We start from the raw sequence: 22,719 nt of genomic DNA on the forward strand, positions 1-22,719 counted from the left end.
TTCCTGTTGCCTGTTCATGAATTTAGTTGTTCACAAAATAAAGTTTTAGTAAGCAAGTGTTTGCTAAAGCACGTCTGAAATTCTAAAATGGCTTTTTTTTGCAGTAGTGTGGTGTCCATGAATGGTAATCCTTATGATGAAATTCCAGCCTTAAACAGAGAACTCTCTTAAGAAAGCCCAGCTCTTTTTTTTTTTTTTTTTTTTTGGTAAGAACAAACAAATAGGGTAACACACATGGCCTAATCATTGTATTTTGATTTGACAATGTGTTTAAACCATTTTCAGGAAATATTGTGGTTTAACCCAGCAGGTGGCTTAGCCCCATGCAGCTGCTTACTCACCTCCCCCCATAGCTGGTGGAGATGATGGGGAAGGTGAAAATGTCAGAATTTGTATTGAGGTAAAAACAATTTTACTAGGTAAAGCAGTAGCCACACATGCAGGCAAAACAAAGCAAGGAATTCATTTGCTGCTTCCCATGGGCAGATAGAAGTTCAGCCACCTCCAAAATAGCTTATCACACCTTACTGTTTCTTGAAAGACAAGTACCATCACCCTGAACATGTCCTCCTTCTCCTCTTTACCTCAACTTTTATTGCTGAGCGTGACCTTGTATGGAATGGGACATCCCATTGGCCAGTTTGGGTTGGTGTCCTGGTTCTTTTCACTTCTTGCTTCTTGTGCACCCTCAGTTCTTCACTGGCAGGGCAGCATGAGTGTCAAGAGAGTCCTTGACTCTGTACAGCACTGCTTAGACAAACAGAACGTTGGTGTGTTATTGTTTTCATCACAAATCCAAAATGAGGCACTATATCAGCTACTAGGAAAAAAATTACCTCTATCCTATCCAAATCTAGGACACTGAAACTGAAGCAAAAGCACACAAAAATTAAACCACAGTGATATCTAGCAGAGATGAAGTGTTATACTTCCTTAGTTCAATAGGAATTTTATAACTAGCTTCTATAAAATCAGAATATTTTGCTGGATTAATAAATATCTGCACATTTTGTGACAAATTAGGCATAAAGCTAGAACTAATAGATTATGTGATCTATTAGACGGAGTTACTGGTAATCATATTAGTATAAAAGTGTTTCAGTTAACCTGAACAATATTGTTATGTGTTAAGCATAATAGAATCTTCTTTGGCAGAAATAGTATCTAACATCTAGTATCTAATCAGTTCATCTTTCTGGATTCTTGTGCTAAGCATGTAAATTGCTCTCAGTATAAACATCTGTTTGCATGTCTTTTGGTCTTAAGAAGCTCCACCTTCAGCTCTCCTGTTTTAAACAACCTTACAGTTCATAATTTTGTTTTTTGCCTGAATCCATAAACCTATAAGTAGACTGGATGATGGATCCTAAACAAAGATCAGAGGTGATGCTTCTGGTGTTCACAGCAGCTAATTTTCCTGTTCTGCTCTGTATGCTCAGTTTTTCCCTTGTTGAAATACCGTGTGTAGCTGAAGCTTCCAAATTTGTTGCTCAGATTTTGAAGGAAATCCTAGATAGCTGAAAATACGCATGTCATCTCTTATTCACAAATTTCTAACCAGTGTCCTAACCAGTGCTTAACTTTACCTCAAGTACTCAACCTCGGCATTCATTAAAATATTGAAAATATAATAAAGGGCTTGAATAATAAAGGAGGCTTTAATATTTTAGTATTGGTATTTAATGAAGCGAATCTTCAGTAATTATAACTGAATCAATGGCAGATGTGTTCTTCACCTCAGTTTTGAGCCACATATGTTGCTAAATTCTCATTTCCTTGCAAAAATAGTTCTGTAAATACAGTTAAATGCTGATCTCTGTGAAACCTGTTAAAGCAGAAAGTATGTAAAGCCTTTAATGTTTCATATAGCTCTTTTGAATAGGACACATTTCTTCTGCAAAATGCATTTGTTTATATACACAGATTACTAATATTAACATCTGTATACAAGATTCCTTACACAGGCTCAAACCACTTTGTGGACATCTCCCCAAAGACTTAGTGTTCTAGGTTAGTCCCACAGAAGATGCCTGAGATAACCAGAAGGAAGTTTCGTGTTTTGTTTTCTTGGATAAACAAAAGTGAAGTGCTTCTGAAAAGTTACTTCTCATTTTCACAAACAGAAGTAAGACTTCTCATTTTGTAATGGGAACAACAAAACAAGGTTAATATCCATTAAGTGTTGCATTTGGTACATCATATGCTGGTGTTCTAAAGTGACAGTGAGAGAAGCTGTTATCTGTTTACTTGATTAAGTCAGACTTCTTCTTTACAGAACTTGAATGCGGAGTGGTAGTAGATAATCGCTCTTGCATATATTGTCCAAGTTTTATTTCTGAAGTACTTTCCAGAGTCAAACTTGAATCTCCATGAATTCTTCTACAAATAAGTTGGAGGACAGTCTTACGTACGCTCCTGGACATTAGGAAATACATAACAGGGTCTAAGCAGCTATTAAAAGATGAAAATATGAGCATAACCTCATTGCACGTGTGAATGATTCCCTTCCAGTAACAAGATGGATTTTGTAATTGTGATGTAATGTAGACAAATCGAAACATGTGGTATGGAACAAAACATACAGTGAAAATAATGAGTACAATGAAGGAATTCCTTGCTGTCTGGGTGTATTTTACTGCATTGGGAAAATTAGCTCTTTTCCTTGAAATTCTCAGCAGGTTCTTGGCAATTTTAACATAGGAAAGTATCAAAAGGAAAAAAACTGTCCAAAAAATGATGACAGTGATATAATTTAAAATTGCTTCTGTCATTGCATTCTTTTTATGCCGATAATGAAAGCACAAGGTAGAATTGCTGACCTCGCTCCTGAAGAGAGATGGTACAACTACTAATGAAAATCCTGTTAGTGCAACTGCCCACACAATGCAGCAGATATGTATACTTCGGGTAGTAGTTAACATGTTAGGTCGTTTCACAGACTTATTTATTTTTATGTAACGATCTAGGCTAATTAGTCCCAACAGCACTATGCTAATGTACATGTTCATGTAAAATAGAGTTCCTACAATTTTGCATAAAATCCGTCCAAACATCCACGTGTTGTTGCTGATGTGGTACAGTATTCGGAAGGGAAGACAGAAGATCAGCAAAAGATCAGCAATGGCTACGTTTAGCAAGTAAACTTGGATGGAATTCCTTTTCTGGTGAATGCACAGGAATGCAAACAGGGCTATAATATTTCCAACCAATCCAACGACAAAAATAACAGAGTAGAAAAGTATGAAAGCAAATGACAGTGCATTGTCTTCTAAGAAACAGCTTGCATTGTGTTGAATTTCAGATGCATTCGTGGCTAGATCAGTTTGGTTACCCCAAAAGCCTTCCTTGTGTGGAAGAATGGTCAGTAAATCAACTGAAGATGCAGCCATTTGTGAGGATTTTCTTAGCTGTTCTGTTGGGATGCAAAGAGAAATTGTAAATATTAAGTCACCACAGGAACACTGTTACACTTTATTGCCTATGAAGCATTTACATAATATAAACAGCACAGAGTCAGCACTATTATATTAGCTTCTTTTTTATTATTTGTATCTTTGTGTAAAGTTAGGTGTCTTTTCCTTTTGTGCAATATTTGTAAATCAAAATTGTGCAAGGTAACCGATGTTAGCTTAAAATTACATTAATTCAGTAATGGATTGTTTTCACATCTTCCCTTGTTTTCATAAAGTTTTTAATGTCAGTGAGAGTATATTGCTAACCAGTGAGGTATAATCTGGAAGATAAAAATCAGCTTTGGCTGAAGAAGGAAAACCAAAAGAAAACACTTGATCAGTATGGCAGAACAGCAGCTAGCTGTTTAGAGAGGTAGTTAACAACCAATTATTAACAATACGTTTTTTTTACCTAAGTTTATATGCCATGATGTTAGAAGATTATATAAATTAGTTTATTTATATATATATATATTTTTTTTTTAAAGGGATAAGCTAATATTTCCCTAATCTAAGAAGAGCTGAAAAATCATATTTGGTATTCTATATGTATATCTCCAGCAACAGTAACAAGGAAAAAAAAAAAAACATTCCAGGTCTTAGAAATGCCTGATATAGGTAAGGCAGTGAAAATTGGAACATTTTAGATAAGAAGCTTAGTAAGAAGTGATGTACATACAGAATGTGAATTATTGAGAAGACATTAATAATAAAGTATTGTAACATCTCCTGTTGGATGATCTTAAAATTGCATTAGATGTGGGCAGTATGTTCCAGTTTTACAAGAACAGCTGTCTTTTCATATTAACCATTCAGGATGGCGTGGGCTAAAAGTAATTATAAAAATTTAATCTTGTTAAAAAAATACAGTACCTTCAAATACACATTGAAACCTCTCTGCTGCTTTAAATGTTATGTTTACATTGCTTTTTTTGTTGCAAAAAATTCTTGATGTCATGAATTGCATAATTAATAGCATCTTTTAGGTGAATGAGGGCTGGAAAAAATCAGTTACACTGCAGATACTTCAGAAACACAACTTTATCCAAAGTTTTGTCGTCTCTAAGTAGGCATGCATACTTAAACTAAGAAATATTTAATTACATGCAATTAATTGCAAAGGTCATTAGTACCTTTGTAATTAAAAGAAATTTTAATAAGAATGTATTTTATTGTATCTTAAGTATAAAAGGAGCCACTTACCATTTGTGTTTTAAGAACTTCTGCTGACTGTGAAAACCACTGCTGAAGAGAGGGAGGAGTAACATGTAGCATGTCCTCTTATTAGAAAGCTGGAGTATCAGCTTCTCTATGAAAGCTCAAGAATCAGCTGACACAGTGCAATTAGCTACAAGGGGAAGTTTTAACTAGTGTTGCAACTATTTTTTTAAAGATATTTTTAGGTAGCAAAACCAAACTTATTGGAAAGATCGACTTTGCTGTTAACTTGGCCTTTGCTGGTTATATCATAAACTTTTACTGAATTTCAATCTGAATAAGAGATTGGGATTTTTTTTCACAGAAACTTTGTTTCTTGTTACCAACCTCAGTGTCTTCCTTTTTGGTAAACAGTTATGTTGGTACACCATGTCTTGATGCTGGCATGAAAGTAGTATCACTTCTTCAAGATTCAAGCATAGAGTGAAGAAAAATGAATACCACATTGAAGTGGCACATTTTCGTTACCCTGATGCAGCTCTCATCCATCTACCCACCATTTAGCTCTAAGAGAGAAATCTAAGGTTGATTTTTTTTTTTCACTTAAACCAGCAGTGATGATAGATAGGTCACTCTGAAAGTAATGCCTCTTGCTTATTTGCATGAAAACCACATCAGATACAAAGAAAGCAGTAATACTGTTTGATAGAGAAAACTCTCAGTTACAAAACACTATTTTTTAATGTACTTACCACCAATAGCTATGCATTTTTGCCAGCAGTGAGCAAGAGCCTGCATGCCACGCTTGTGAGAAATCTGTATCTCTGGAGGTGACCCACTGGTGGCTGTCACCACTATAGAAATGCTCCTCACTGTGCTCACATCTGCTGTTTGGTCTCCATAAATGTTCAGCAAACGTTGATGGGTGTCAGTGGGTACAATTTTTTCTGCATGCAGAAATTCTTCATTTCCATGTCAGACGTCAGTGTGTCAGACTGCCCGTCTGCTGCCATCTGTCACATGGCAACGGAATGAAGCTGAATGGAACTGAGAAGATGTTCAACCTCTACCATCGTCCCTTCCACATCCAGCTCTGATGTCACGGGCCAACATAATAAAACAGGAGGCATTACTTTTGGAGCAGCCTAATGGTTTCAATAAGGCAGAAATTAAGTACTCGGAGATAATACCAGCTGGTAATACTATTTAAAATAGGATGTAAGAGATTTTAAATTACATTTTTAAATTGCAAATTTAAAAATTGATTCTAGAAGTCCTAATATGACTTAGTGTAAATTTAATAACAGGAATGTTATATTGACTTGGTATTTTCCTTAGTATTTGAAATGAGAGTGTTTATGTTAACATTCTTAACATATCATCTGTCTGAGAATCAAGCTTGTTTCAACTGCAGATTTATTCTGGACTTTTAAACAATCTTAGGTTGATGTTAGTATGTTATCATTATTTCATCCTGATATTTAATAGTACCAGAAGAATTGGGAAGATTTGTTCATGTATTTTCTCTCACATATTTACAGTCATGTCACAAAATCTGAGTGCTTTACTATAAAAACAAATGAATGTTAAGGAAGCATCAAAGATAAACAGTTCATGACCCTTGGTGAATACATAGATTAGACTTTAGGAAAGATAAGCTCTCATAGACTTCTAATATATAATGATAATTACAACTTTCAAAAGTCTGAGTATTTTCTGTACTTTTTTACAAAGTGATCATCAACCTAAATTAAAACTGTGTAGTACAGGTAATGCACACAAGTAATGCAGAAGGAAATTGTGTATGGATTCTTCCACAGCTTGATTAGTTATGTGTGCAGGGAGGTTGTAATTTTGCTGTTCCAGATTTGAGCAATATAGTTAAGTTTCCCCCAAAAGCAATTTAACCTTAGATCATCTCTGTAGTGAGCAGCTGTGTTCTCTCAAGTTCTTTGCAGGAGGACAAGTGTAAAAGAAAACCAAACTTAAGGCAGCGCATGCTTACCTTCTTAGAGAAGAAGAAAAAATATGAAGATATAGGGTAACCTATTTGAAGTTCCTTGTTTTGCAATGTAAGCAGTGATGTTTTCTCAAGAAGTAGTGTACAGACAGATCTGATATCCTTTTAAATAACAGAGCTGATTGTGCAAAAGGAGGCTCTGTGTAAATGTAGAAAGTCATTCTACATAAATTGTATTAAACACTATATTGTATTTTTAAGTAGACTTTCTTGCTTCCTCTCACATCAGTCACCACTCTTCCAAATAATGCTATCACTGTATTTTTATATGTTGCATCTTAATATTACTAGTGGAAAAACTGTGGAAAATTAAAAATGTGGATGACTTTGCATGGAATGCAGTTAGAAACCTGAACAGGTTACCCTGTAACTTAATAGAAATATCACAGCAATGTTGTTTCTGCACAGCTGGAAAGTGATCCTACTGCAGTCGGGGCTCAAAGTGTTAAGAATAAGATCACATGCACTGTGTCATAGGGCAGGATGTATCTACTGAAGAACTAGAACAGTGTAAAGCGTAAGAGTGAAACGTGAAAATAAAAACTAAGTAAGAAAATGCCAACATTCATTATCTCCATGCTGCTGTGATTTTACTTTGTGTTCCTTTTGAGCTAAGTCCTGAAATGGTTTTGCTGTACCTAGGACAAGTTACCAAGAAGCCAGTGGAGAGAGAGGATCTCCTTCCAAAAATATTACAAATTAAGAATTTCTTTAAAAAAAAAGAAAAAAAAATCTAACTTCTGTTGGCGAGTTTTTGAATGTAAATTCTAAGATGCCAATTGTACTTTTCAAATAATACAATAATTTGCTCTTTCATTGTTGTTGTTTTCAGCCACACTGTGTACTGCTTGCCTCAAAAGAGAATTCAGCCCCGGTAAAGCTTGGTGGCTTCGGGGTAGCAATTCAATTAGGAGAATCTGGGCTAGTTGCTGGAGGTAAGAAATTGTCCTTCAAACTTATATAATGTTACAGAAGTTTTCCTGCAGAGTTCTGTGCTTCCAACATAGCTTGGGCTGCAAAACAAGGACTCCAAAAATAATCTTTACTAAAGACTTTGTCAGCAATATATGTACACGAGTATCTGAACTGTAAAAACATACTGCACTGTGTGTACATATACTGAGTTGTAAAAGTGTCTAAACGTTTCTCAGCAACAGCTTACACTGTTTTGATCAAAATGAAATTGAAAAATGCAAATTTTTTTTCATTTTGATACAGTCCTTGGCAGAGTTAGTCCATGCTTGGCAAAGCACACAACATACAACGCCATCAAGATTGAAATGTGTGTCAAAGCAATTGACTAAAAGTTTAGTACAGCGTCCTTAATGCTCCTGTATGTTTTTTAGACTGTCATTATACTATACTCTGCTTAATAGCAAAATCTTACTAGCTTTCATGTGATTCTTCCCTATGTTTTAATATTTCATTGTAATTATTGCATAAGACACCAAGATCTTGATAATGTGTATTTTTTGACTGTGTGTTTTGTTTTCTGTGCATTTTATTTCCTCTAGCTACCTTCCATATTGTTCCAGACAATAGGGTTATGCTCTAATCAGCCTGCACAGATGAAGACCCAATCAGTTTTCTGGTGTTTTCATTGCCAGAGTAGGAGACCACAACAAAAGATTTCATTAACTGTGGGTGGTTTTTTTTCTTCAAAAGGGAGTAACTTCCTCTCAGTATGCCTCAGTATCTTCTTCAAAAACTCACATTTTCTTATCTAAACACGTAAAAGATCTTTGTCAATTTAGCTTTTATATGATTTTTTTAAATATAGAGCAAACCCAGTTTAAACATACCAACATCTTCTACACTCTTCCAGTAACTACAAATACCTGGATATTTCTTATTACCTACAGTCCTAGATAAGTCTTTTTCTAAGAAAATACCCATTCAGTTTAGAGGCTGTTGGTTTTTTTTTCCTAAATGAGCTAATTTCTTTCTTTGCTGTTCCTGTTTCTCAAATCATTGCTTTTTTTTTCAGTGATTGTTCCTACCATTTCATTTATGATTCCCTCATTTTTTTTCTTTGTTCTCACTGAGCAACTCTTTCAGTTTTTATTCAATTTCAGCTACTGTTTTGCAGCTAATCAGTTACATTGAACTTACTTTCAGACTCCCAGCTCTCTCACCAGAACTTTGAAGTTCACTTTAGAAAAAAGTCCTGCATTCTGCCCAGAATTCATCATATCCTTCCTTTCCTTTTCTGCAGCCCCACTCCATCATTCATGTACTCAGCTGTCTTGTAGTTGTCAATGCTGGCCTGATCCTTCCTTTCCGATGTAAACGTTTTCATTCCTTTATAGTTCAGCTTGCGGTACTTACAGAAGCTTCTTTTTTTTTTTTTTTTTTTCCCTTAAGCCCCATCAGCATAATATTTCTCTGTATGCTTTGCCTGATTTGTCTCAATCTCTTACCAATCTGCCTTTGTATTATTTTTTCCACTCTCTCAACTGTCATTTCGAGTTTGCAGTCTTTTCATTAGCGCTCGTTATCTTCACCTTCATATTCATCTAACTTTCAGGGCTACCTAGAGCATTTACACTACATTTATATACCATATAATGTTTTAATACCACTACATGTTTCAATTTTTCTCCTTAACAGACTCCATATCTCTATCTTCTGATCTTCCATTCTGGTTTTTGTACTTCAGACTACATCTGGCAGTTCTTTTCCTTTCCGGAGTACTTCGTGAAAGCACAGTACTTAACACTTCCCTATAGAGCACTTGCAAGCTTCTATTTCTGCAACTGCACAGTAATGTCCTATATGTATTATAGAAAGATTAATGGTACTGCACATACTGGGCTGTAGGTTTCTTGTAATAGATTGTGTATCAATGTAATTGTTTAAGTTATTGCTATGCCCTAAATAAAAATTCCGTTTTGTAGTAAGTATATTTATGTTCACGTTCTTTTTCTAATTTTTAGTTTAAAAGTAAAATTGCTTCTCCTTAACATGTTCAATTATTTCCACACCAGCATGATGATTCCTATATTTGCTGGTTATTTTCATCTATATCACATCAAAAAATAAATTCTTACTTAAACAAGAACTATTAGGAGATTAAGTTTCTCTTACTGTCCTTAAAAACCACAATACTCCGAACCCATTTTGGTTTTCACTGTACTGTATAACTTCTCCAGTGCTGTCTTATACAAGCTGGAAATGCAATGTTTGCTTACCTTTCTGTATCTAATATGTATTACTACAATATCTGAGCAGGATATATTCCTTATTGGTATAAATTCCTACACAGATGATCCTGATGTTCAAGAAGATAAATGCTTGGAGTAGTTTATCATTTAAGACAGAATAAGATAGCTTTCCTTTAGAAAAAGCACATCCGCATTGAAAGTAGCATGGCTGTAGCGAAGTTCAACTTCCCTTTCTCTTGCATACAAAACCAAGCCACTCTACAAGCTCTTCTATTTCGGTGGTGGTCACTGTTTTATTTGCTAGTTTTTTGCCTAAAATAGGAGCTGTTGTATCTAAAATATTCAGAGGTTAGCAGTGCATTGATCTTTTTTTCTTACTTTCATGCATTTCCATTTGTGCCTGTTTTTTACTCACCTTTTTTATTGATGTAACTGTGCCTGACAAGATTGCGTGTAGCCCAGGATAACACACAATAGGATGGAATTTGCTCCCTTGGTTTCTACCAGGCATACCTTCTAGGGTCAGCTTTTGCTTTATCTGTGACTGTGGGATTTTTTGAACTTAGCAAAACAAAGCTTCTTCCAGTGTACATAAATCTTCGGAAAAAATAAATAAATATATTAAGAAAAACAAACATTTGGGGATTTTTGTAATAAAGTAAGTTCCAGGAATTGAAAGTAGACCAGTCTCAATCTTTGAACATATGTGAAAAATCAAGTTGTGCTGTTTGGAAGGAGTGTAATTACCGTGTTCTTTCAAACAGAGGGTTATTTTACAGAAGTCTACATTTATCTCCCGATAATAAGATAAGACATCATACTAGATGTCATTAATGAAAATGTATAGAATAGATTTTAGGAACATTATAGTTAACAGCTAACAACCCAGTGGAGTTTATTTTTAAGAGAATTTAATTATTTCTAAGCATGAAAAAAATCAATGTAGCTGGAACTTATTTTCCATAAGACCAAAAGGAAAACTTTTAGGAAATACTTTCTTGTTCCACCATGTTTCCCTGTAAGTTGCAGTGCAATGAACAGAAACTGTCATTTTCTGAGCTGCTGGAAATTGTTTTCGTGAACTATCTGTTTCTGAAGGCCTCTTTTTCTTGATGTTCTTGCAATCAGCAGTAGAAAATTTTGCTGAAGTATATTCATTTGAAAGATTCAAGTAGATACTTAAAGATGGAAGTCTGCCTGTATACACAGTAGATAAAGATCATTGGAATTTGTAAGCGAAACTCTTCTAAGTAACGGGTTGTTGGCATTAAGCAGCCCATATTTTTATGGCTATTGTGCAGTTGGAGTACTGGAACCTGAGAAGTCAGTGATTTAATAGAGCAATCTCGTATTATAATTTCTGTCTTCTTCCTTGGATGATTTTTCTTTCAGCACATGACATAAATTATCACAGTATTCTCTTAACTAGTGTGATGGTGTCCAACTTAGCAGATATCAAATATCTTAGTCTCCTCAGACTTATTAGCTAGTTTGTGGTATAAAAGTCTGAAGAAACTTCAGTGCTGCCCATGCCAGGACTAAATGCAACTAACTGGAATGTAGGAGGCTCCATCTGAACATCACTACTTCCATTCTGTCTAGGCGGTGGGTTACTGCCACAGGTTGCCCAGTGAGGCTGTGGAGTTTCCTCTATGGAAATCTCCAAAAGCCACCTGGGTGGGGTTATGAGCAACCTGCTCTGGGTCCCTGCTTGAGTAAGGGTTGGAGCAGATGGACACAGAGGACCCTTCCAGACAATGAATAAAAAGCAATTGAATTCACAACTGCTATTTCATTAATTTAGCGCAGAATAACTGTATATAGACCTAAATGGTATGAGGTTCTGTGCTAGCTGCTAAGCCTTCTTTAGCAATGGATAGTTGACCTATTTTACTTTTTCTCTTAGCAGTAAAATGTCACTGCTGATCCAGTCCAGGATTTATTTTTAGGTACTGTTAGTTAGCTCCCCTAAATTTCTTCAGAATTCTTAAGTTTAACTAATAACTTTAAAAGTTATTAATAGAAATTCAGCACACAAATACCAGGTGCTCTTGGTTCTCTGTAAGCTGGTCTTCTACTCCAAAAGTTATTACTAAAATGGCAAAGGAAGGCATTACCATAACTTTCCCTGCAAATAAGACAAATAAGACCATGAAATAATGTAAGGAAAATAGTGTGAGATAATTCTCTTGGTGATTTTCTAAGAACCAGTTTAAACTTGTATTTCTTTATTTTTCTGATATTGTGTAGCCTTTTTTTTTTCTTTTTTTTTTTTCATCATCAGTGTCTGAATTATGCAGCAAATCTTTTTCCAAGGACAAGTAAATGTTTGTAAACTGAGGTCATATACTAGTATTCTTTCACTCAAATGAATGTGTTTCATTCCTCTGCAAAGCAAAAGCACTATTTCACTATTTTTTATTTTTAATGAAAGCTACTGACCCTCTTCAAAGCTTTGCCTCCGATAGAATTTGTTGTATTTAAAAGCTACAGTTGAAGTTTACTATCTCTCAGAAATTCCTCTTCACATCTGGGTTGTTTTGAGAGGACTCAGAGGAGGCTAATGTGTTTAGAAGTCAGCTTAGATTTATTTCCTCCATAATAGCATTATACCTGAAAAGGCCAGTAAATCAATTATTATAATTTTTCTGGATATCATGCAATCTTTGCTTGTTCATTTTCCCAGCACTAATGTCCAGGTGCTCAATTGTCTGATAATACATCTTCTAAAATACGCTTTCTTTTGACAGTCTTCTGTGCTGAGGCTGAATTGCCTGTTTTTTAATTTTCCCCATCTTCTCCATGCACCAGCTTTAAACATCTCTATTGTCTGGAGTAATGTGGAAAGGAATTAAAAGTAATAAAGTATGATCTATCTGATGTCGTGTGTGATTCTTCGATTCCTTCCACATTATTCTGGACATCCCAGTCTTTTAGAAGCTTCTTAATTTAAGAACATATTCTTATTACACTATTGTGAGAGGTCCGATGGTGATGTTTATTAGTACCTCACATTTTTTTCCTAAAAATTATTTGTTCCAGTTGTTTCCTTATACATCGTTCAGATACTACTGCTGTTGAAAGACTCTTCTGATATCTTGGTCATCATTCCCCTGCCTTAGGGATGACAAAATCTGATTGGGTCTCTCTATATACTCTTCTTCTTGTGGAAAGCATAGCCCTATTGTCTGGAATAATATGGAAAGAGTCATAGAAACTAAATTATCAAAGGTAAGTCAAAATTTATCTTCAGTGCTTGTGAATGATATCACAGTGACAACATCTGAAGACTGAAGCTCCTTATCCACAGGAAAAAAAAATCAGCTGAATTAGCAATTTTACAAATTTTCACAATACAAATATGCCTCAAAACTGGTAGACAAAAAAAACTTGTGTGCAGAAGTAAGATGTATAATGGCTGTGCCTGTTCAGGCCTTAAGCAAATAAGCTTTATTATGCAAATAAAGTTCTTTTTCATGGGGAATTGTTAGAATATATCCATGGGTTTTTCTTAGAATAAAGGAAAGTACATTTAAATAAAGGGAGAAATGACTTTGCTTACTGTTCTGTCTCATCCTGTTTCCAAAAATATGGAAAGCTGCTGTGAAACACACACACAAAAAAAGTAAGATTTTCTAAAACCTTACACTGGATTTTGTGTAAGATACAAGCTTTCTACTTAGTAACTATCAGCACAGGTCATATTTGTTTTAAAGGTTATTTAGGAGCCACAATTTTCGCAAACTCTGTTGTCTTTAGACTTTGTTTATCTTGTTACTGTCCTGTAGTTGCAAAACAAGAAAGATCATATCTAATTTGAGTTCATACGTGCACTCCAATTTGCTGAGCAAAGTGCAGTAATACTTGCCCTGATACATTTCTAAAATAACCTCAAAATCACCATTTCCTCTTCTGATGAAGCCAGCAGTAACTTGTCGTGAGGATGACAGCTGTCCCAGAAATGACCCTAGTTTTTTTAATAGTTTCTAATACATCTTCTCACATACATTTTTTCATTTTACGAGTGAATACTGAGGTTTAGTAGTACTGATTTTTCAGCATTCTGTGAAGTAGCATCATTTTAAATCTAGTAACAGCAGAAATCTGGTGGGTTCTTACAAAGATGTATAAAATGTTGCTTGTTACTTTACTAGTCTGGTGATTCTGCTTAACATCAAGCCGTGCCTTACAATTAATTTGTATAATATACTGGTTTTGCACCAGGGAAGCAAAGATCCTGTTCCTGAGATCCAAAATTCTTAACTTCTGAGGGAGGAAAATGTAGACTTGGGATGATCTCTTATCTCTAAGTCTGTTTGAGTTTGTAAGGGCTGTTGGGTATTAAGTGACATGTAGCTTCACGTTCTGGTGGCATACTCTGAATGGGCATCAGATAAAGCAAAATAGGAAACTTGGGATATCAAAAGGTTGTAATTTGTCCAATGCTGCATAGAAAATACAAAAGGAACCTCAAGAAGCTTTTGTACTTCTCTTGTTCTGTTGGAAATATATATGTAAAAAATCATAATGTGGTGAACAATGAACAGTGCTGACAGTGGACTGGAACAGCATAAGATGCTTGCATGTTATGTTTTGTCTGCAATTTTGATATGTGTAAATTTGCGAGCCATTTGCTTCTTGTTGATGTTCATTAGTTCAGTAAGTACTTTTGTATTTCTTATCACTGTAGTCAGGAAGAGAATTAAAGGAGAAAGGAAGTTTATCCACTGTCAATACACCACTTTCAAAATTTAGGGAAGATGATTAATGCTCAATTTGAAATAAGTATCCTGCTCTGCATACATTTATGAGTACGTTTGAATAATGAAGGATTTTTCTTGCTAATGAATTTCTGCAAAGTAATTTAACTTGAAACATTTTACTAAGGAGAAAAGGAAGCCAAAAACATGTACTTTTGATGGTATCTTGACAGTTTAAATTACTTATTTTGTGCAGCCCATGATTAATTCAGGCAAAATGATGCTTAATATTTGAGAACGGAAAATTAACAGATGAAAAGGAGCAGGCTGTATCTTGGATTTACATTAAGAGGTTCAACTTATTTTTCCCCATTTCATCTGCATTCTGCGCATCAAAATTAGCATAACCCAGTGTGATGGGTTGGCCTCAGCTAAGGGCCAGCCTCCCTGAGGTCCATCATTTCTGGCTCTCTTTCTTCTGCTCACTTTTCCCCAACTCAAGCATGGGAGCTTCCTACTGGCTGCAGTCTTCCCAGATAAGCCTGCTCCTGCATGGGTCCTCTGTGGCTTGCAGCACAAGTATCTGCTCCACTGTGATATTTTCCACAGTCTGAAAAGGAAACTTATACCCCAACACCTGGAGAACATCTGCCCCTTCTCCTTCTCTGACCTTGGTGGCCACAGGGTTGTTTCTCACATGTTTTCCCACATTCATTACGCTGTAGTGCAGCATATTTTCTTGAATGTGCTTTCCCAGAGGCTCTGCCAACTTGGCTGAGCACCAATGAGCCAGAAGTGAGTCCATATTGGAGCCACATCCAATATGGGGGAGCTACTGCTGCTTCTCTCTGAAGACATCCTTGCAGTCCTCTGCTGCTAGAACCTCGCACCAGCACCCAGTAATGTATTAAATTGCTCATGTAGCATGTGTTGCTACTAAATAGGCTTTTAAAACATGGGAGAAAATATAGGGCCAGTAGCTGTTTGCCAAGGACACATTTCCTCATAACACATTATTCTGTTGTGAGGCCTTCTGTCAGTAGGCCTGTAGTACAAATGCCACCAAACAGCTACATTGGCTATATATATACATGTATATACATATATATACATATCACTTCAAGTTCATGTTCACTTCTGTGATAGCACAGTCATTTTTTAAATCCCTGCAACTGTTACTTCCTTGTAACAGAAAAATGATATCACTTGGCTTATTAGTTTCATTGGCTACTTGATCCAGACAACTCACTCTGAAGATTAATGCTTCGTTCAAATAGGTTTGTTTGTCCTTATTATATCTTCTCTTTCTGTTTTCTTTTGAATCATCACTTTTCTCTTGACTTCCTAGATTCACAACAGCAATTAGAAAGCCTAATAGCTTCAGTGTATATATATATATATTTTCCATTCATTTAAAAAAAAAAAAAAAAAGATTTTAACAACAGCTTTATTACCACCAGTGTTTGGTTTCTTGCTGTGTGTAAGACAGGTTACACCTTCTCCACAATTGCAGATGGGTATATCTGAACCCAAATGCCAGGAAGTTTACTTCTGAAATAAACAAGACTTGGGTAAGCTAGGCTGCCTTGTGGTCTTGCAAGATGCCTTTGATATACAAAATGTTCAGACTGTGGTGCGCATACCACTAACATCACGTGAGTAAGTGAAGCTACATGCAGATACTTTCAGCAGGAGCTGTTGCTTCCTTTGTACATATGTTGCCTCATACAGAGGTTGAAATACTGATACGCCAATGTTGGAATTCTAGGGAAAAGACTTAGGAAACCCTTATAGCTAGATAATTATAGGCTCATGGAAAGAAAGAATATAGAGTTCTCAGCATATTTAAGCATACTGGATGTATCTGTTTTCCTTTTTCATTCCCTTCCCTGTCCCAAAGTATCCAAAAGAGAGAGACTTTGGATCATCCAGGCAGATAATTTTTCCCCTTTATTTGTGAACTTTAAGAATTGCCTTTGAAGCTTATCAGTTAGGCTAGAAGATGGGTGTGAGCCTGTACTTTGTGTATAACTAGCAAGATTTATTTTTTTTTTTCATTTCTATGCATGGTCAAACCACCGTTGTCTAAAGACTGTCTTGTTCGTTCAGCATCAGCGATGACCTAATCATTCAAAATGTAATGCCTGTATCTCTGCAAATATTTTGCTGTGAAAACAAACATCTTCAGAATGGGAAATATTTATGAGGAGAGAGAAAATGTTTATTGGTTTCATGAGTTTTAATGTGCAATACAGCAATTGAATGAAGTAATTCTAATTAATTTATCCACTCATAAGATTAGTTGATGCTAAATATGTCCTTTTTCCTTGCGTGTACATTCCATGCCAATCAAAAGTCAGAAGTGGCCCAGTACATTTACTGTGTGGCAATCATTGAAAGCACTAGTTAAAACACATTAGCATTATCTTTTTATCTGTAGGAAGATAGCATCTGCTGCAAATAAATTAAAAGTATCTTGCATTCATGTTGACAATGTCAGCAGACTGTCTAGTCTGGACAGTTTAGCAGGCAAAGTATGGCCTTGCCTGGTGGAGGCAGCTTTTCCAAATAAGCAGTGTAGGTTAGAATTATTCACTTTCTGTATATGTGCCCTCTGGATAAGTAATTCCTGTTTCCAAGATTGACCAACAGATATTTTTTTATGTTTACATGCCCTGTTCCACTTGAGAATCTTAGTGCTTTTAAATAGATGCCGTTTCACATTTTCTGATCTAGGATAGAATATTATTCAATTTGTAAATGAGTAAACCAAGCAAAAGAGAACTTAGCAATATGTCTCACTGGGTAAATAATAAAATGCTCATCTCTGAAAACTTACTAAAATTGTTCTAGTTTAATGCAGTGATGTTCTTTATTTCCATGTTTGGCACATATTGCTTTCACTCTGTGTTTTTTTTCTGTTTCTATTTAGGACGTGTAGGAACACCTCATTTTATGGCTCCAGAAGTGGTGAAAAGGGAACCTTATGGGAAGCCTGTAGATGTTTGGGGTTGTGGTGTCATCCTTTTTATCCTGCTAAGCGGTTGTTTGCCTTTTTATGGAACCAAGGAAAGATTGTTTGAAGGCATTATTAAAGGAAAATACAAGGTAAATGGCAGTATGTCTGAGTCCTTTTGCAGTGAGCTGAATTCTGCTTGTAAAATTTGGGAAGTTGATTTTTGTATTTAGCCTGGCTTAAATTTGAAGCTTGTAGAAAGCTGCCTGTTTTACACAGGGGGAGATGATTCTTTCTCTTCATTCTGTCTTGTTTGTACTCTGTTTTGTATAATGCTAGGAATTAGAATACAGGAATATTTATGCATAGAAAATAATGAGTGCAACAGTTTGCTCCTAATTGTATCTTGAACTCAGTAGCACTACAAGAAGTTCAGGTGTGAAATATAACATAGTATATATTGCCTTCATTTTACAAATCTTACATTTTTAGCAAAAAAAAAGAACTACCACAAAGGCTGAGTATCGTATTTCTTTGATTTAAAGCAAGATGAATGTTATTGTGAACACATAGTCATTTTTAGAATAGAATGTATTAAAGTGAAACTGACTGTTCAAAAGGAGCCACTTGCAGCTGAAAGCATATTGGTGTCCATGCAAAAAAAAAAGCACACTTCACAGTGTAGTCATCCTACAGCTGCTTTCTATGTGATCACGCACTTCTGCTCTGCTTTGCACGAAAGGTCATACATGATCTGTGCATTAGCAGGGAAGGAGTGGAAAATCCTAAGACTGCCTGACAGTCTGTAATGGGTTTCAGGAAGTTGGGTTTTTATTTTAGTAGTCTGCTAAAATGTGACAACTGTGGCACTGCATTTGGTCAAGAGCACAGTCTTCTTTCTTCAAATGTTTTATTCTTAGAGATTTCTTAGTGGCACTAGGTTTTGAATTTCATAGACATGTAGATGTTCCAGTTTTACTCTGTGGAAGATTTCTTTCTGTAATCTGTCAAACAGCAAAAACTTTTTGGAAGCTTGCAAATTATTTTTTTCTTTATTAATTATAAAAAAAAAAAAGTAAAAAAGTCATGGCTGGAACATTGTGTCTTCTCAGTTCCCTTCCTGTTCCTGTTTCCCCAATTATATGCCTGTTCAGTGAAAACAGTGTAAAGGATTTCAAAACCGTCTTGCTACAGATTTGCAGATACCTTCATTTCATTAGAGCTGAAAAAAGAAATGACAAATGACAATTATAAATGTGCATTTCATAGCCAGATAACGTTCCAGAGTCTGTTTTTAAATAAAGTTGACTTCTTTAAATGAGCAGATTAAATTATTGAAAAAAGGTTGGATATTATGTTGAATTCATAAAACAGTAATGTACTATCTAAATAAAACCTAAGCTCTTCATTAATTAAAGAAAATACTAGAAATAGCTTAAATATAGAATCCTTTAGCACAGAAAGAATTTTCCTACTTTAGTATGGTATTATTGGGTTTCCATCTTGACATTTCTTGAATAGTTGGACATAAACCTCTATATATACAGTATGAATATATATTCTAAATAATCCTTCACATTGCTTCATAATACCAACTGCTGCTTATTATCTATTTTACACAAATAATCGATTCTGTTCTAAATTTTGATGACTAATTTAATTTATTTTTTTCTTTCTTGTAATCAGATGAATCCTCGGCAGTGGAGCCATATTTCTGAAAGTGCCAAAGATCTGGTACGCCGCATGCTTATGCTGGATCCAGCAGAAAGAATAACAGTATATGAAGCACTGAATCATCCCTGGTTGAAGGTAGTAAAACCAGTTGTTTGCATATCAGTTCATTCTTGAAGGGCTAAAAAGATTTGTTTGTTTAAACTTTTCAAAGTAGACACGACATTGTATAAGATGTGTGATAATATGCTTTAAATTCTTTGAGAGATTGGATCCTGAGTTTTTTTGTAATATCTAACCCTGAACCCTTGTTTAGCCAGAAGAGCAAATTTACTTAAGCATCTTGGACAGCATCAGAGCATACATGGTAGGACTAGATGTAGCCTGAAGAAGCTATTTGTATGTCTTCCTGTGGCTCTCAAAATCCAGAGAAGTGATTTCTGAACTCTTTATAGGTCCATTCCATCTAAATCTCTTTCCTAGTATGCAACATGTAGCTATACAGTGTATTGCACTGCTTAACTGCTTGCTCTCTTAATTAGATTCCTGAAATGTCCCATTGAGTAAAAAAAAAGTATGCAGTGGTAGGTTGCTGAATTCTGCTGTAACTACATAAAATTACATGGCATCTGGTTACCAAATTATTTTCTGGTGGTGGCAGAATTTACAGCACAACTTGATCCAAAGCACTGTATTTTCTTCAATGGAACCTCATCAATTTGTTATTTTCCTTTTTTATACACTACAGAAGTATAGTGTGGACCCAAGATAAGCACAGTGCCATCAACTTTAATAGGGCACCCATTTCAAAAAGCTGGGATTCTGGTGTCTGCTTCTTTTTTGAATTAGACAAATATCAGTGGAAAAAGGGGGACTGGGAAGCACAATTTGGTATGATTTTTTCCCTCCAAGCAAGTGGTCTAACTGCTGGTAAATAAGGTTGTTTTTCCACTATCTGCTTTCCTTCTGAATCAAGTATGAGCATAGGAATGGACACCATGTTTGGGAAACCCAAGTAATACACAAGTAACAGTCCTTTAATTGAGTCTGTAGTAAACATACATGGTCTGTGTTTGCCTGCACTTTGACTTTTTCTCACATGGGCTTACCTATATTTAGATGCCAAAGCAAGGGTTTTGTGCAAATGTGTAGATTTTGTTTATAATACAATTTTCATGTCTGTGGTCCTGTTGCTGATTTTGCCATTGACTGTTGAAAGACAGGAGCGAAAATGTAGTTTGAGACAGTCTTATTTCCAGGCTTAGGCTAGCATTCTGTCAGTCTGTTCTCTTTTATGTTTGCCTAAGGTAAACTGCCTTCCCTGTTGACTCAGAATTTTCTTCTAACTCTTTTTATAGATGGAGCCAAATACAGCACGAAATAGAGCAATCTAACACTATATAGAGATTGTTTCTGCTATTGATTTCACTTCAATTCAGGAGTTCCCTATGATAAACATTTGCATTAAGTTAACAAGTGCATGTTGCTTCTGTGACGATTTGGGGAAAGGAAAGAGAATACTTAGCTACTGGAAGTTCTCACCCCTGAGAGAATATATACCCCTGAGAGAAAGTATATGCATCTCACTGTATACTTGTAAATTTTTGATCTACAGTGAAGTATTCTTTGTGTAAGTTAGCACCTGGTGTTACCATCCACTGAGCTGTCAATTTCTGTTCTATCTTGAAGAAACCCCAACTCATGGGCTGTCTTCAGATATCAGCAACCCTTTACAAGAGTGTTTGAACATGTTGCTTTACTGGCATTGTACTCCAGGAAGCAGAACTACTTTGTACTTGCCAGCTTCAAAGTTCAGTGCTAGCCACAAACTAACTTAAAGCATAAAACAGAAGGCTAGAGTCTTACTACAAAGTGAGAAACAAAATCACAAAACAAAAATATCCCTGGCCCCAAGTTAAGGATTATTTCAGAATTCTTCAATCCCTGTCAGTTTTTTGAAGTTATATTTTACTTAGATTCCTTTGAGTCCTTATTCTCCTTATGATACTTAGTAGCTGATACATTACTTGCCTAGTTTCTTAATGCTGAGGCAATATTAAGAACTTACATTTAACCTTTGTTATCTTTTGTTGTGTTTTAAGGAGAGAGATCGCTATGCATACAAGATTCATCTTCCAGAGACAGTAGAACAATTGAGAAAATTCAACGCAAGACGAAAACTAAAGGTAAAGTGAACGTGGTCTTAACATAGTTACATAATTTGAATTTTAAGTGATGTTATTAATTTTACAAGCACAGAGAGAAATCTATGCTCTGCAGTCAGCAAAAATAACAGAGGTGAAACTGATCTTCACAATAGCTTATCAGAAAGATGCCTTGTTAAGGATGTTCATCCCTTCTATCTTAGTTTATAATTTTCAAACTGAACTCCAGCACAAAGTGCCTGGTGTCAACCAAGTCGTGTATGTAAGAAGTCTTCATTTCACATTAATATGGTAATTCAAGGTAATATGACATACTAGAAGGGAGAGAATAGTACAGTGACTTATAGTATTGCTGTGAAGTTTATGGTTAAAGGAATATAATAATGTTCACTACTTTTCTTTGAGGAGAGCGGAAATGCCTTCTTCAGTTCTATACACAAGATTATTCTCATCCAAATCAAAAAGAATGTTGACATTTTATAGCCCAAAATAGCATGATTTCCCTTCAAAACAGTAACTATTCCTATCTTAGAAAGGTTAACAGAAACATTTTTAAATCTACTGAAAGACCAATATAACTTTAACAGAAGCGTACAACATTACTTTTTGTGAGTTGTTTTTAAATTTGTAATAAACGCAGAATCAGATTTGTATTGAGTAGATGCTTTGCAAAGTTTCATGTAGCTACAAAGCAATTAATGATTAAGGTGACGTAGTTGCAGTGGTTTCTGATAGACAGCACTTTCTCTTAGGCAGTTTGTATGTCCACATAATGTTTTAATTAAAATGTTAGCTCCATTACATTTTAGAGTATGACCAGTTTCCCTACTCCAGACACAGTTTCAGATCATTTACAAATGTCTTTTTTGGGGAACCGCTATTTTTAGTGTCTAGAGAGCCTTTAAAGTGCTACTTGTTTTCTACCATTTTATCCAATCCACCACTGTTTTGCAGAATGTTTTCTGAAATTGCTGTCTAGTTTGCATACTGCCACACCTGCAAGACATTAAAAATGGAGTTATTAAACTCTAGTTTGTTTAAATATATAAATGCAAGCAGATGAGCATTTCTCTAGCTTTGTAACTTCCCATCTAATTTCTCATTTTTGCTGTCCAAGATTATAACATTTTCATGTAGATACATCATGGATGTCAAATATCCTAATGCTGGATGTCTGATTATGACAATTGCTCAAATAGCAATGTATTGGTTGGCTTTAAAGAGTAAATTTTTATACTTGCTAATCCATTCGGTCTAGGAAAGACAGAGATGATAAAGTTTCTTCTATGTTGGAAGAGAATATTTTTTTCTGACAACTGAATCTTTTAGAAATTTCAGATAGAAGTTGAGAAATTTTCTCCTATTTATATGAGCACAACATATATCCAGGGTTTTCTTTCTACAATTTCCATCCCAGTTCCTGTCACCCTTAC

At 35.4% G+C, this 22,719-nt stretch overlaps 2 protein-coding genes across 12 annotated transcripts in view; one reads left to right on the plus strand and one right to left on the minus strand.

Moving 5' to 3' along the window:
* CASK (calcium/calmodulin dependent serine protein kinase) overlaps positions 1 to 22,719 on the plus strand; it is a 184,160-nt gene that overhangs the window by 99,811 nt on the left and 61,630 nt on the right. For 9 of the 10 annotated variants that reach the window (XM_072359465.1, XM_072358958.1, XM_072359297.1 and 6 more), the window contains exons 6-9: positions 7,463 to 7,565; positions 17,427 to 17,602; positions 19,137 to 19,259; positions 21,224 to 21,307. In XM_072359465.1, the coding sequence (XP_072215566.1) occupies positions 7,463 to 7,565; positions 17,427 to 17,602; positions 19,137 to 19,259; positions 21,224 to 21,307 (486 nt within the window). Of the gene's footprint in view, positions 1 to 7,462; positions 7,566 to 12,885; positions 13,026 to 17,426; positions 17,603 to 19,136; positions 19,260 to 21,223; positions 21,308 to 22,719 lie in introns of those variants that run through there. The other variant, XM_072359547.1, reaches the window with a different exon arrangement.
* Positions 1,675 to 5,649, minus strand: GPR34 (G protein-coupled receptor 34). 2 transcript variants are annotated; one of them, XM_072345524.1, is made up of 2 exons: positions 5,363 to 5,649; positions 1,675 to 3,412 (listed from the first exon to the last, which is right to left on the minus strand). In XM_072345524.1, exons 1-2 carry the CDS (start codon positions 5,406 to 5,408, stop codon positions 2,244 to 2,246), a joined length of 1,215 nt encoding a protein of 404 aa, XP_072201625.1. In that variant the 5' UTR covers positions 5,409 to 5,649; the 3' UTR covers positions 1,675 to 2,243. The 2 variants fall into 2 exon arrangements, with proteins under 2 accessions (XP_072201625.1, XP_072201636.1); XM_072345535.1 differs by lacking the exon at positions 5,363 to 5,649 and adding an exon at positions 4,656 to 4,725.

Source organism: Excalfactoria chinensis, chromosome 1, assembly GCF_039878825.1.
Source record: "Excalfactoria chinensis isolate bCotChi1 chromosome 1, bCotChi1.hap2, whole genome shotgun sequence".
Classification (NCBI taxonomy): domain Eukaryota; kingdom Metazoa; phylum Chordata; class Aves; order Galliformes; family Phasianidae; genus Excalfactoria; species Excalfactoria chinensis.